The 15908-nt window shown below is 46.9% G+C and overlaps 1 protein-coding gene across 1 annotated transcript in view; it reads right to left on the bottom strand.

Moving 5' to 3' along the window:
* Positions 1–14376, bottom strand: part of LOC119180585 (uncharacterized) — a 125547-nt gene extending 111171 nt beyond the window's left edge. Inside the window, exon 1 of the mRNA XM_037431693.2 lies at positions 13771–14376. Coding sequence (XP_037287590.2) covers positions 13771–13843 — 73 coding nt within the window. The 5' untranslated portion in view covers positions 13844–14376. The remainder of the gene's footprint in view (positions 1–13770) is intronic.
* Positions 14377–15908: the final 1532 nt, after the last annotated feature.

Here is a 15908-nt window from a genome sequence, read left to right as displayed (position 1 = left end):
GTCCATTGCTCCCTCCGCAATACTATAGCGGCGCATAAACGGAATGCGCGGTGCTTCCTGTATAGAAACCGACGTGCGTGCGTTGTTGTACAACGCTTCCCCGCAAAGAAAAAAAAAATGCCGGTGAAAGCCCCAGAACCGTGACGGAGTCATATAGAACAAAACCGCGCGCGTGCATGATGACCACGTCGAACACCAGAGGACGCGTACTCCGCCGGGAAAAGTTCAAAGAAGAAAGCGCTCGGACAACAAGTGCGGACGAGTGTGCGCGCGTGTTATGTGTAGCGACGCGCAGATGTGTTTATAGACTACATTGAAAGTGAGTATAAAATGAAGGTAGTCTTCTTTTTTTCCCCTTCTTTACGTGCTTGAGGGGCAGCACAAGGATGTCATTTACACCCCTATATAGGCAGAGAGGCGAGCGTTTGGTACATCGGATACGAGATTACGTAAATGGTTTACCCACGCCGGTGCTGATAAGATTAAGGATAATATTGAGTTTTCAACGCCCTCTGTGTACTGTGTACAGACTCACAAGCGATGGCGCCGCACTGAGAACGCGTGACAAAGGTGTTCTCTTAAGCATAGACCAAAGGAAGCCGCTTCGTATATGCTTCTTGACACCTTTCCTATAGCTAGCTCTTTCTTTAATCATTTATTTCTTTGATTTCATGTGCTTACGGCGTCGTGGGAGAAATCGCACCTTGGTGGTAAAAAACGCCTCGTAATAATAGGCGAAGACGAATCATGCATGCCGTCTTTGGTCAACGTTTTGCGCGAATCCACGCTCCGCGATGGAATGTGATATGAGACCGCGCTGTGTGGTGCTTTGACGATGCCGCTTACGACGAAATCGTTAAGATTTCTCGCTGAGATATTAGACAGGATACGCCAGCTTGAATACAAGTGTTTCCGAGTGTTTGACGCTGTTCGCGAAGGAATAAGAACAGCTGCATGCGCGTATCAGCGGTGCGCCGAAATGTGTACAGCTTTCACGTATACCCCGTATGTGCTGCATTGTATACGTCGACGGCATCTGGAACGTGACAACCATTTGCAGTCAAGTTGATGCACCGTTTTCAACGCGACGCGGCATGTGTTGAAAGAAAAGTTTAAGCGATTTTCGTACCCTGTGCCAGAGAGAAAGAGAGCGAGCTCTTAGTAGAAAACCAGAGAATTTAGCCAGCATATGCAAATCGATGGGTTGCTATACTCTGCGTATGGCTTATTCGCTGGCGTTTTTGTTGTTGTCAACCTGTTTTTAGAATTCCTGGAAAAGTAAACTGTACGTGCCAAAACATTCGATAGTATGTATGTATGTATGTATGTATGTATGTATGTATGTATGTATGTATGTATGTATGTATGTATGTATGTATGTATGTATGTATGTATGTATGTATGTATGTATGTATGTATGTATGTATGTATGTATGTATGTATGTATGTATGTATGTATGTATGTATGTATGTATGTATGTATGTATGTATGTATGTATGTATGTATGTATGTATGTATGTATGTATGTATCTATGTATGCATGCATGCATGCATGCATGTATACATGCATGTATACATGTATGCATGTATGTATGTATGTATGTATCCACATCCTTCGTCTTGAATGACAGGCCCACCCGCAACAAAACACAAAACGTCCTAACCCCAGTATTTTGTTGGCATTGACCTAACTATGTTTTACTATTTCCGTAGAGTCATTATTGAGTTAAGCAGCCTTGTGAAAGAAATTAATAAGGCTGCCAAACAACGTTTTTCAGCATTTACTGTTGTTCTCTTCACGGCTGTACTCCTTTTGAAATCGTACTCACCACACTTCATGAACAAACAATTCCGTATTGTATAATGAAAGATCTCCCTGCCACACAAATAAGTGAATAACCAATTAAGGCCCTATATATAGTTAGCGAAGGCCAATACTTCTCACAGACCGCTCAGAAACGTGGGCGATCTGCCAATTACCGTTACTTCCGGGATTCCCTCATTATACCTTCCCAATGCCTTCTTTATCAAGAAGATAAACACCAGGCGGCTCTGCGACCTTGCCCGAAATCGGGGCGCCAGTTCCGAGGAGTGCCCGAGACGGTATACAATTCTCGATTGCGAATCGCTGGGACGTGAACATAATTCTCAGAGCATGTTTTGCATTGGAACGGAAAACGAGGCGCTTTGAAATTCGCATAATCCTCCTTTATAGCTTCCAGAGCAAATTGACTGCGTGGATTGGCTTGGGCGATGCCGAAGGGCGATTATACCACCGCGGATACCTGCATCCCGGAATGCATTTACGACGCGTCCGCCCTTTTAAAATTCCTTACCGCCGGCGACGAGGCATTCTGAGCGCCCCCAGCAATGTATGTATGTGTGTATCTGCGACGGGACGGAATGAAAAATGAATGCTGCTCCATTATGCATATTCGCGTATGCGTACTTCAGAGTTGGAGCGGTATTTTATGCAGATGAGACGAAAGAAAGAGATGAAGGAAAGGATGGAGCGTCCTATTGATTGATATGTGGGGTTTAACGTCCCAAAACCACTATATGGTGGAGCGTCCTATATGAGAAAAGAATGGATAATTAAAAGCAATGCGCGGATGTTTCGTACCCTGAAAACATGACTTAACGCTCGTGGTTACGCATGCGGTCTTAATGTCGACCGTCTTAAGCGAGATAGCTAAACGGGCGTTTGAGAAACGAAGAACAAAAATCGGAAAAACAAAACCTGCAGTTATGTAGGGAATACACAAACAATAGCTTAAATCTATAACGATACGAACAATGCTATTTTATCACGAAAAATATATAGATGCTTTATTTGACAACCACACCCCACGTATATTCGTATAGCACTACAACTTAGCTGCACTGCGGTACTATGCCTGTACTAAATATAGGCTTGTATTGGCTAGATAAGTGACGACTCTCGATCTGCACGCTTGTGATGGCGCGCCAAGCTTAATCTCGGCATACTTGTTACTCACTGATCCCGAGTGTGTCACCTGTGCGTGCTTGTTTGTGTATGAGCTTGTCCGTTTGCCTGTGGGTGTGTTTGCGTTTGTGTGACTGTGTTTGTTTGTGTGTGTGTATTTGTCTGTCAGCATGTTCGTGTCTGTCTGGCTGTTTGCCTCTGTGTGTTTTTCTCTCTGCCTCTGTTGTGTGTGTGGGTGCGTGCGTTTGTCTATCTGCCTGTGTGCTCGTTTGTCTGTCTGTCTGTCTGTCTGTCTGTCTGTCTGTGATTGTCTGTTTGTCTTTTTCTGTGTATCTGTCTATGTGTGCCTTGGTCTGTTTGCCCCAGCGTGCTTTTCTGTCTGCACGTATGTCTGTGTGTTCATGTATGTGCGTACCATCTTGTGGTCTGCTTCAAACCCTGGCCACTGAGTGGTGCACTAAAACTGCCCGAGCCAAGGCGAGCCCGTTCATATCGCCACACACTCGCCACTGGGCCACACACCTGCATGAACGCCGCTTGGGGAAAAAAGTAACTATATGCTTTAATGCAGGGAGTGCGGCATAGCGTTCCGGTTTGGCAAGCTCATCGGCGCGTCGTCGCCTGGCGTTCTCGACTTATACCGCGAACACCAGCGTATGGGGTGCATAACCTTCAGCTGACAGTTGAACGAACGCTAAAGCTTTAACACATTAATTCTTAGGTCTTTATGATCTGAAGCCAAGACATGATCCTAACGCAAACTGTAGCGAGGCGCATCGCAATCATTTTCCCCGCCCGGAGTTCTCTAACGGGCCCCTAAACATAAACGCACAGGTGTTCTTCAATGCGGTAGCCGAAACCCACGCCTTAAAGTTTCGCATCGCGAGACGTTAGCATCTAAGCTACCACGGAGGGCAGCTTAATTGATCGAACGTAACTGACCATTCGGACAGCTTGCAAGCGTGGTTACAGCGAGGGACACTCGCCTACTATCAATTTTCCGCCTGCAACCCCTTTATCCCATCCCCTTCCCAGAAGGCCCTAGTAAACCAAGACGGAGACACTGTGAAAGCCAACGGGTTTCTACAAGAATGAGCCCACCTAGATACTGTGAGGACGCTCCAGGCCACTTCATGTTTTCTTCGTGTAATTGTATACGTATAATAAAATTTACATTGAATGATACATTTACAATAGAACGCGTTAGGTCCCCCCTCTCCACTTAAGGAACTCATCAGTCCAGGCCACATTTAAAATAAAGCATCCCTGTCAGGTTGTGAAGTTAGTCGCCCGTCTCGCACGCATTCGTGCTCGCGTGTATAACACACGGGTATTCGCGGTACACTCACGAACCTGTAGCGCGCATTTGCGCGCAGCTCTTATGTGTGGTGTGCACGCCGACGTGGAACCACTCCGCGGCGGGTATAAATACTGCGTGGCATGCGTTGGACGAGAGAAGGGCCACGCAGGCAGCTAGCCGAACCGCGGATACCGCTACGAGCAAGAAAGACAGCGTGTGGGTCGAGCTCGCGGGATTGCTTTGACCCGCCCGCTTGACCCCTCCTCTTCTTCCCGTTATTGCCCAACTACGCTCTGCTGCACCGAGACGGATGAAATATCGCGCAGGGCCATCACGTCGTCTCTGAGCAGTATACGCACTAGTCAGAAGGCTGTGCTATTTTATATACCTTGCGGTGTAGTGCCGTATATCTAAGTTGTAAGTTACGTAGCGCACTTGACCCGTATGCGGCTAATCTGTGCTAATTTGCTGGTTTGGCCAGCGCTCACACGCCTTAACAAAACTTTATAATTAATAAATTTTTTTGCATATATATTTCTGTTTGTGAGTATACGAACAATTTGTGTGTGTATATGTGATCGTTCTATATATAACAGCATGACCAGACTCCCGAAGTTGCAAGTCAGGCGATAAGCCAGGATAACAACTCCGGGAATTTCATCCAACATTGCTACCCATCTATTAAAAAGAACGAAGCATGTGGTCCTGTTGGCGTGTCATTGTTGTACATCAGTGTTTCTTTTTTTTTGTTTCTATTAAGGTCTGTAGCAAATTATATCGTGAAACGAGCATAATCAGTTGTCTAATCCTGTACGGTCGAACCCGCATACGTCGAATCCGATGGGGCGCGATCACGAAAAGTTGTATGTATATAAGTAATTCGATTTATAAAATGTTATAATCGAAAATACATACATGGGGGCTTGACAACTGTTCGGTATAGGCCCTAATTCATTTATATGTGGGTCAGATTGGAAGTGGAAATAATACCAGTAAACGTCAATTGCCGATCTTTATATTTAGTCGATGCAAGTGTTCTGGCGTGCAAGCACGAACTAAAAAAAAAGTGTGTGCTGCCCATTATTAACACGACTCGAACTTGAGTTTATTACTGCTTCAATAATAATAATAATAATAATAATAATAATAATAATAATAATAATAATAATAATAATAATAATAATAATAATAATAATAATAATAATAATAATAATAATAATAATAATAATAATAATAATAATATAAATTATGTTATTATTATTATTATTATTATTATTATTATTATTATTATTATTATTATTATTATTATTATTATTATTATTATTATTATTATTATTATTATTATTATTATTATTCAGTAGAGGAAACGGAGCACCGATGTTTTAACGCACTTTGAAGACGATACAAAGGAAGAAATGATGCAACGGGGTCTGTCTGGAACGGGGCCGCCGGTTGTGATGCGTGGATAATTCCGCGTGCGCGGGTTTTCGCGCGATGCTTGCGGGAAAACCACGTGCGCTCCGTTATATGCGTCACGCAGCCCACAGATAGAACGGTGAGAAATTTTAATTTGCCAAGCGGTGGTATTTCAGTCCTCTCCCTGTCTCCACGTTATTGCGGCATCCGGCATCGTACGTTGGTACCGCGGGGAGTTTTCTCAACATTCCTATGAACAACAGAACATATATATCAATACTATGAGGAGTTTTGCGCCCCAAAACCACGATGTGCTTACAAGTGACGTCGCAGTGGACGGTTCCGGAAATTTCGACCACCTGCTTTTCTTTTGACGTGCGCAGACATCGTGCCGTACACCAGCATGCAGCATTCTCTCTTCCTTAGAAATGCGACCACCACGGCTGGGATCGAACCAGCGACATTCGGCTCAACAGCCGAGCAGCGTAACCATGCATTGCTCCATCGCGGTGGGAGGAGCACAAGAACAACAACAGAGAAGGCAGGGAGGTTAACCAGGCACATGCCCGATTTGCTACTCTACGCTGGGGGAATGGGAAGGGAGGCATAAAGATGAGGGAGAGAGAAAAGAGAAGAGAAAGAGAAAAAAAAAGACCGTCAGTCAATGGGCTGACGCCTATGCAGCGGTGGCACTACACAAAAGTTAAAGGTGTTCAGATAGGCCTGTAGTCCTCAAAAAGCGCAAGACGGCTTCGACTGCTTTTTGAGCCGACGAAAAGCTAGGACGGTGTTCCAGTAGCATCTGCATAGAGAGTGGCCGAAAGTCTTTGTCGCAATGTGTCCGAAAGCTTCTGTCTTTCAGTGGCAAATCGAGGGCAATGGCATATCAGATGGTCGATGTCTTCTTCAGTGCCACAAACATCGCATTCCGCATTGTCGGTCAATCCGATGAGGGTTGTATCTGCGTCTGTAAACGTAACCCCACACAAAAGGCGACAAAGAAGCGAAGCTTCACGTCGACGAAGTCCTGGTGGAGGTCGAAGTTCCAGTCGAGGGTTTATTTGGTAGAGTCTCGTATGTCTTATGCTCGCGGCGCATTACAAGAAAACGAAGGGGAATGTATAGGGGCCCGTCTTTTGTGCTCTCAAACCATGCTGATGTTAGGGTTAGCAAGGGTATAAATATGCAACGCGAAAAACTGATCAACAAGGTCATGCGCCACACCGTCACTTGCGTGCTTTGAAGAGTATTATCTGCAACACAGGGCAGCCTAACAGTGGTAACACGTGCGCTGCTAAGGTCAGGGTCGGGTGTTCGATTGGTGGCGATGAGGGCGAAATGCAGACTGGAACTCGAGGCGTTCACAACCTTAATCCCGAATTCCCCACTGTGGATTAAGGTAGCGCTCGTGCTGTCTTCTTCTGTGTCTTTCGCGCTAATTCAGAGAGAATTTTCCCACTTAGGCATGAAAACCTGACACGTTAATTCGTTAATTACCTATAACACACACACATACACCAGGCAGACATACACGCACACACATATATAAGCACGCGCAGATATCCGGGCAGACATACTCCACACACACATACGCAGACGCACTTCGCACACACGCACACAAAGTGGAGATTGAAAAGACCATGGCACGGAATGCCCCCGCATACACAACTACCCACGCCTGGAAGAACGCGGACACGTGACTTCTTTTTTCTGCTACCAGGTCGGCAGCACACGAGGAAAATAAAAGAAAGTATTAATAACAAAGAAGTAACCCGCCACCGCGCTCTTCCCACGCAGGCGTAGAAATTCTGCGCGCGTTATAATAATCCGCGTACCAAACGGAGTTTTTTTTTTTCTTTCTTTACGCCCAGGCGCGCGCATGTGTTCTTCCCGGCGCAACTTCCCGGGTGTTTAGTCACGCCTTCGTTAAGAACGCGGGCACGAAATCTTGCGAGCTGCCGCTGCTGCCAGGTAGTGCTATGCCCACACGGAATAGGGAGGAAAAAAGAAACAACTTCTTTGTCGCGCTACCGTTACAGACAGAAAACGTGTTCTTCTAGCTTTTCTCTCGATTTGCATATGGCAGAAGTCAAAGTGTCACTAAGCAAAAAGAAAGAGGAGGCGGGGGAGGAACGATGCGTTAGACAACGCAGAAACATTCACCAATATTGAAGAGACGATAACAACAACTACTACAACAAAGCCCTATATACAAAAACATCTCATATTATGATATGTTCTTTAAAGGTCCTTGCAATGCCAGTTTACGTATAGAGCGGGAAGCAAATTCCGAGAAACCGGAAAAGACGACCTTTATTTATTTATTCGAATGGTATATTTATTTAAGCTATATCGCTCTAAACATATAGGTGGAAGCAGCTGAACGTTAAACTAACTGCACCTGAACTGTGACACAACACTCTTCAGAACTTTGGAATACGGTATTCCAAACTTTAGCATGCAGGAACCACGCATATGCATGCTTTTTTTTTGCGTACTACTGCCCCACAAACTTCCCCTTACTTTTGTAACTAACTGACGGTTATGGTGTATAGCGTTGGTCTATATAGACTAAGCTTGCAGGCGTATCGACAGAAATCAGTGCGTAAACAATTATCGCATAAAGGGACTTCACCCAGTCTCCGGTTCCAAACAGCTTGTTTTTCCTTTGCTTTCCTCACCTTTTTTTTTTTTGTTATCGTGGTATCTTTAGCTTGGCTACTTGAAACAGGCGTACTCGTGTGAGATTCAGGAACGAAAGAACGCCCGCAAAGCACACGTCGTCGTGTAGCGAGCGCAAGATCGGACGACGGCCCTGCTTGTCCCCCTGACCCAGCGAGCTATAGGAGAGCGAGCAGCTCTACCCAGCTCTAGCCAGCTCTCCTAACAGTGACTCATGGCGGGCGGCCGTCAACGATAGAGGCGTACACCTTGTAACGTACATGCAAATTCCTCCCCGCTATGTCACGCCGCTCCACTTGAGTACAGGAAGGAATGTGCGCCTTTCGAGCGAAAGGCGATGAGGAATCGGGTAGCAAGCGAGTACATTGCCGACGAGTCGAAAGGACGCTCGCGAAAGCGCCAGTGACGTGTACGCTTTTGTGGGTTTTCCGCCGCGTCACCTGTACGTGTATACGCGTCCGGGATATCCGTGGTATGCGAGTGTTGCAGTTATCCCCGCTTTCAACACTTCCTCGACGAAAGTGAGATATATATGCGTTATCTGAGTGAATAATCTCTCTCGTATACCGTACAGGATGCAGTATAGAGTGTTCAGTACGTTGATTACGTCAGTGTACTGAGAAAAAATTGAAAGCGACGGTTGAAAATAAAAATAAAAAAAGAAAGCGGATCCGGTTGGCATTGTAGCTAAGAGCAGCGGCTGCTGGATTACTCAGTGTCGCTAAGTGCAGAAAAAAAAAATGAAATTTAGTGAAAGAGAAATTTGTAGCACGTGAGATACGAACACACGCCTTCCTTCGGCCAACCATTGTTTTCTGCAACTGCTTTATTTTCCCCGTGTTGCCAGTTATTTCAATTAAATGAAATGACGCAATTTATCGCGCACTTTTCGCAGGTTCTCGTTATAATTTGGCCTCTCTATGACTGTGACGAACGGAAATAGTGCACTCCGAGTGTATTTTCTATAGTTCGTTATACACAAAATCTCGTTAACTCGAGACTTGTTGATTCATGAAGTTCGACAATTTGGACGTGTTTTATGGTCGCGGCAAGGATATGTATTGTTATGTGGCACCAAACTATCGTCACTTTGGTCACATTTGGTCGCAATAAGACAGAGTCGGACGATTATCAGAGGTTACCAAGCACGCAAAGTACCACGTTAGACGCAAAAGAAAGAAAACAGCACAGCGTTCGTGGTAAGCTGGCGCGGTACTCATCGCCATCATCATCAACCCAAAACGTAGGGTAAAGACGATAACGACGTTTCGGAATGATTTCTGGTTACTAAAGCCAGGGAGGTGTTGAGCCGTGACGACATTGCGAACATATATAGTTGCGAGTGACGAAAATTGTGGCTTCAACAACGCTCGTAATTTACGCAAAGTAAATGCGGTGTTTACGTATTCTTGAGAAAAAAAAACGAAATTCTGTCTACATGAAAGACATTTCTTTAATGCTTTCTTCATATTTTCAATAATTCGGGATTCGGTCAATTGTGTCATCTTTCTCTTTTGTATGCGTTGAAGTACGAGTGAACAAGTTTTTACTGTGGAGCATTTCGCAGCCATAAGAGAATAGACGAATCTATATGCTTGTACTATCGCTCTCCGCCGTGGACTTCCTTGTCATAATAGTGGCAACTTTACGCAAGAGTGAAAAGAAGTTGCTACATAAGTAACGAGGAAAATAAAAGCCAGGCATAAAAAGCTACACAGAAAAAAGCGCGAATCTCTCCGGCGACGTGTACAAACACGCCAACGTCGATAGCACTGCCTTTATTTTTTCTTTTTCTGAAGATGGAGGCTGGCGTGAGCGGCGGCACGATGGTGCAAGTTGTTCGTCTGTAAAAATAGCCACACGGCATCGACTGTACGGAATATGCACCGACGTCACTACGGCTGCCATTTTTGTACAGAAGCCGCAGCGAAAGGCGCGATTTCTTATCTCCCAGAACGGCGAATTCCAGACCGAAATTCCAAACGATGACGTCACGTGAATACGTGACGCCCATCACTACGTTTCAAGTGGCCACGACGTGGTACGGGAGGGTTAATGCGGTCGCGTGCCACTTGACTGGAGCGTTATATACGGTACGATCCCCGCTAATCTCCGCGACAGCGCCCGCGGCAAAAACCACGTTGCTGGCACGCGCAGAACAGAGATATCTTTTACCGTTGCGTTTTACTGCGTGATTGCCAGCCGGTTGTCTTGCATGTGCTGCGCAGGTATGCTGCGCCAGATGCGTCACACCATGTGTTTTCCACATAGCATAACAGTCTAAAGTTAGCTGATTGCATCGGTCGAACGGAATGCGATGATCAGGGGGTGAATTTCCTGGTGATTGTGAAAGGCTGAGATTGGAGAAAGGGTAGAGGGGGGGGGGTGAAGGCTTCAACTCAGGAACTTATTTTTAATGAGGGGTATCTAACGCGTTGTCGAAGTTGCTGCTTGTCTTATTTCATTATTGCACCGGTTGTGATGCTTGCGTCGACATTTTCCTCACTCTCCGGCGATTTTCGAGACCGAATGATGTTGGTAGAACATTCACTCATCTGACTATCGGCGTAGCCGAGGTCAGGAGTGGGTAGGGGCGACGTAAACCCCTTTCCTCCATCTCTCTTCTTTTTTTTTCAATTTTAAGTCTGTACACGTACTCACTAACACGAAGTAGTTACCCACCTTTTTTCCCCCCTACCTCCCGCAGTATAAAACAAAGTCAATCAGGAAGTACCCCTGGTCTTGACTTACCGGACAAGCACCCTTATGAAAACTTTGTCATGTTTGGGCTTGTTTCACCTTTTGCTATCCAGTCGATTCTGGTAAGCGCCTGCACGCTATAGAATCAGACGAAATCCTTGTTGCAGTTGCAGAATGTAACCTAAACGAGCTAGGAACCCGTGTCCAGTAACAACGTCGGGTAGAGTTGCTTCCGGCCCTGCAAAGCCCTAATGAAAACGCGTGTCGCAATCCACCGGCGGAATTCACGCATACAGTAGGCGACACGACGCACTCCGAGCCCACGGTGGGAATGGAGCGCCGGGGTCAACGAGTGGCGGGGGTCAAGTCGACCAGCCGCCGCCACCACTCTCTCCGTCCTTATGCGCTCGCTGTTTTTCAAGGTGAAATGGTGTTGAAGTGTGACTCACATGATGACCGGCAGCTTGATTCATATAGTGCGCGCGCGTTCCGTAATGCGCTGCCCTTTGTTGCGTCATCCTCCGCGGCGCTGATTGGAGGAGGTGAATGCGCTCTCCAGGTATGCGGGAACAGAAGACAGGCCGCGCAAGGACGATGTAATTATTATCATGAAAGTTATCTCATATTTTTAAGTGAGAGAAGGTCATACGAAGAGAACGATGTAAAAAGCTGTGGTGGAATGCCCGAGGTATGCGTTGCCTGGTTGGCCATGACGTATCGCCATTGAGAACATGACGAGAATGGTTTTAATGACTTCATTGAACAAGATCTCACCTGATTACTTTGAATATTGTGTGTTACTATCAATCTGCCGCTTGCCAACGGCGCTTATCCGCTGTGGCCTTTAAATCGTCGTTTCAGTGTTTTCCCTTAACATTGGTAACGACTGTACAACAAGTGAAATGTAACATCTGATAATCAGTAGAAATTTCGTGTGCTTAATAATCCGCATTCTCTTCGCGTTATTGCGACGAGTAGAAATCGGACGCTTGCCACTGTTTTGCACAGCTTATAGGGGTGGTATGTGGCGCTTCGGCAGGTGACGCCATTGATCTTGAAGTGTTCTTTTTTGTATTTAGGTTGGCATTGGATTGACAAAATTTGCTAGACGGGCCCTCGAAGGTCCATGCACTTCAAGGTTACCGATAAGCAACTGCTTAGGCTTTCGTAGACGCCGTCAAATGCTCTGACGTCACAGCGTTTGGTGCGGGAATTTCCAAGTGGCGTGGCCACCGGCATTTTGTGCTTGTGCATGCCTTTTCCCGCTTATCAAGCGTCTTTATCGCGGCAAGCATGATTTTGGCAGTGTGAAAATAAAATGTTCTAATGACAGAAAAACGGCTTTTCCCCCCTTTAATTTTCTTTTAAAGGGACGTATTGAAAGCTCTTTGAGGGTGCACACACGAAGTCTCGTACTCGATCTGCACACAACGGGCTTTCTTTAGAACCTACTCAAGGAAGTGGACAAAAAGCTGAGGTGAAGAACAAAGCTTGACTCGTGTGGGCATTGCGGAACGCTTCGCATTTGCCAGACCGCGCCAGCGAACTTTCACGACGGGAAAAAGTCGACCGGGGTCACAGTGCCAGTTTTGGAAGGGTAAGCCCGCGTGCCTGAAATAAATTGAATTACTCCGGCGTAGAACAGTTCGAAGCCGCTCACTTTTGACACATTTTTGTTGACGCTGTGTCGAGGTCTTTGTAGGCAAAGTGTTGGAGTATCTCTTCGCAATCTGTACTTTCACAGTTAAGCGTAGACGCGCAGCGGCCGTAAATGCTTCAAGTACTTAGGCGTGCCGTTTTTGGCGAAGTGGTGATATTTAAAAAAAAAAAAAAAGGAAAATTTGCCGGCATAGGGCGTGTTCCATTAGCTGGCACATGACAGGAGTAACTGGATGTCTCCGATAGGCCCCATCGAATTTAGGTTTGTTTAATGTTTGTTTAAAATTGCATGAACGCTGAAGGCAAGACTATGACATAGCATTATTTTTGTGTGTCGTATGTTTTGATCACGTGTATTTATTCAATGCTTTTTTTTTGCCTTCTTTTGTTTCAGATGTGGCATTTGATTAATTTGACTGTCACCTCGGTGGCCCACTCGTAAAGCATGGCACAGCTATAGAAAAAAAGTTATCTAGAAACATTTGAGTGAAAACACGGGGTCAAGGAACAGTCAAACAAGTCCGATTACTTCCTGTTACAACCATGTTTTCAAGCAGACATTGTCAAGATGAATTCATTCCAAGTATAGCGATTCGCAGGATTGCTTTAAAATATCCGCTTGCCTTGCTGAACACCCCCACAAATATTGCACAAATTTTACCCGCCAAGTCTTCGGTCGTAGGGCTAACCGAATCATAGATGCTTGTCTCTACCGGAACGGCGTTCTTTTGTCGAGACCTCCAGAGATAAGGAAGACAAACTAGCGATTGGTTATTACACGACAGAAGTCTGGAACTGATCAGATTGCAGCATCGCCAGCAGAGCTTCCGTACCGGAACCCGAATTGCCTCTGACCTTTTTTTTTTTTCGCTGGATATATGCATCGGTACGGGACGCTGTGGGTGAAAGACGAATAGAAAAATCAAAAGGGTCGTTAATAGGTCAATAAATTACGTGACCTAGCTCACTTTGCTCATTACGAGACAGCCGGCACACAATTCGAGCAAAAAGAACAAAAAGGTAGTTCTTGTTTCGCTTTGCAGTGACTGCAAAAAACAAACTCACCTTCGTGGAGGCAGAAGATGAGAAGCAGAATAACCTCCAGCCATGGTGCGAGCATTCTCGTCGAAGAGGCCATCCCTCGTTGCTTTCAGAGGAGTGTCAAGGGAGACGCTGACAGTCGAACAACAGCGCGAGGCATGAAAGCGCGCTCACAGGAGGCGCACCTGTTCGACGCACCACACCGCGTCGCACAAGTGTCACGATCCGCGCGACAACACCAACCACGCGCACTGCCGAGCAAAATCCCCCTCAATACTAACGCGCACCGAGTCCACAAGGATGTTGCCGGCCGCTGCGCGAGCTTTCTCGGGAAAATTCGTGACGGCGATGTCGTCTGCTGGCGAATACGGGTGTGAGCAGACGACAAGCTCGAAAAACAGAACGTCAGTTCGCCGGTATGACTTCTTCTTCCTCAACTCCACTCGCACCACGAGGCGACGAACCAACCGACCCGATCAATCAATCAGCTAATCAATCGCCGATTTCGAAAGGACTGGGCCTCTGCGGAAACGCCAGAGTTCCTCGAAGACGACGGGATCGCAGACACGTGCCGGCACCCGACGGCGCTGGCGGCGAGCGTAGTCCTTCCTCCACGTCTACCTCCGGCAACGTCGGAGGCCTGAATGAGCCAGCCGGCTTCGAGAAGAGAGGGAGGCCTGAAGGGGGAGGGCTGAACGGAGGTTGCGTGTGTTTGGTAGTGCGAGGGGAGCACGGAGGAGAGAAATTGGTCTGCGGACGGGATGGGACCGGCCCTTCAAACGTGGTTGGGGGGTGTTGTGGTGGTGGGGGCAGCACCGCCGCGTTTGTTGTTTCGCTTCCTAGCGAGTGAAGAAGAAGAGCAGGAGGCAGAAAGAGATGAAAGCGAGGAAGAAGAGAGAGGCCACGTCGTACGGGGTGAGGAGACGGAATCTCGAAAACCCACATGGGGGTCCTCGAAGAAGCTCCAGCTGGAGAGAGTTTTGTGCGTTCGTGCGGTTGTTGCGCTTCCGAATGCTCCCGCCGCTCTCCTTGGTTTCGGTCGCTTCCTCTGCTTCTCCTTCTACCACATCGACTTGTGCACAGCACTTCGCGAGCAGCTTTTGTGCGTGTGGTCGGTCTTCTCAGCAGGTCCGCGTTTTCTCCGTCTGGCCGGCTCGACACCGACCGGCCGAGGTCCGCTGATGAAGAAGAGGGAAAAGTCTCTGGTTTCGACCAGAAGACGGGCCTTCGCCTCTCCGGAAACCGGAAAGGAACAAAGAGCCTCCGTGCCTTTCTAACACCCAACTTACTTTCTTTCTTTCTTTCTTTCTTTCTTTCTTTCTTTCTTTCTTTCTTTCTTTCTTTTTTTCTTTCTTTCTTTCTTCCTTGCTTTCTTTCTTTCTTTCTTTTTCCCTTTCTTTCTTTCTTTCTTTCTGAAGCGGTAATGGCGGGCTGTTCGGTTGTACATGAGATTGAGCACAGCAGTGCGAAATTTAGGAAAACATGCACGGACAAACAAGGATGCGCACAACAAAGGCGCTGGTTTCATCTTTTACGTGATCCGAACGCGGAAGGTACAAGACCTACAGCCGTGGATAGGCCTACATAAGTACCTCCCGATTCGGCATGCCCCTTCCCCTCTCTCTTTTCTGTGCATCTCTTCATTCGTTTATTGCCCGTGGCTCCTGACGATGCCACATGCTGGTGTAGTTGGCCCGCCGCACGCTCGCCGGCGCTACTGCAGCTGTGTCGGCGCCATCTTTCGGCTAACTGCGTTTGGTTTGCAGCGTTTTCGACTCCTCTTTTTACGTGCCGCAGACGAAGACTCGCGGTGCGCCCTCGGGCTATGCGAGGCATGTGTGTGTGATTGCGCGCTGACTCGGAGAGATGGAGTGGCCGGCATCGTTTGTCAAAGCAGAAGCCTGTTATTCTTGCCGCTTCTGCGGCGTATTCGGTACACGTCTTGTCTCAACTGGATGTAACCTCGCCTTTCTTTTTCCTTTCTCCAGTCGTGTACGTTCCCTTGTCTGTTGTATTGACTTGCTTGTTCGTTGGCAGCCTGTTGTGCGGAGAGCCAAACGAAGGCGTCCTCCACACTGAATTGCTTCCACTTTTACATGGATGGCAATCTGTACCAGAAAGCTGAAACCAGTAACGACGCCGGTATGCTGTACTTCACGAAC

Source organism: Rhipicephalus microplus, chromosome 10 (genome assembly GCF_043290135.1).
Source record: "Rhipicephalus microplus isolate Deutch F79 chromosome 10, USDA_Rmic, whole genome shotgun sequence".
Taxonomy (NCBI): Eukaryota; Metazoa; Arthropoda; class Arachnida; order Ixodida; family Ixodidae; genus Rhipicephalus; species Rhipicephalus microplus.
Note: the sequence above shows the minus strand (reverse complement) of the source record. Positions and strands in the feature narration are given on the sequence as shown.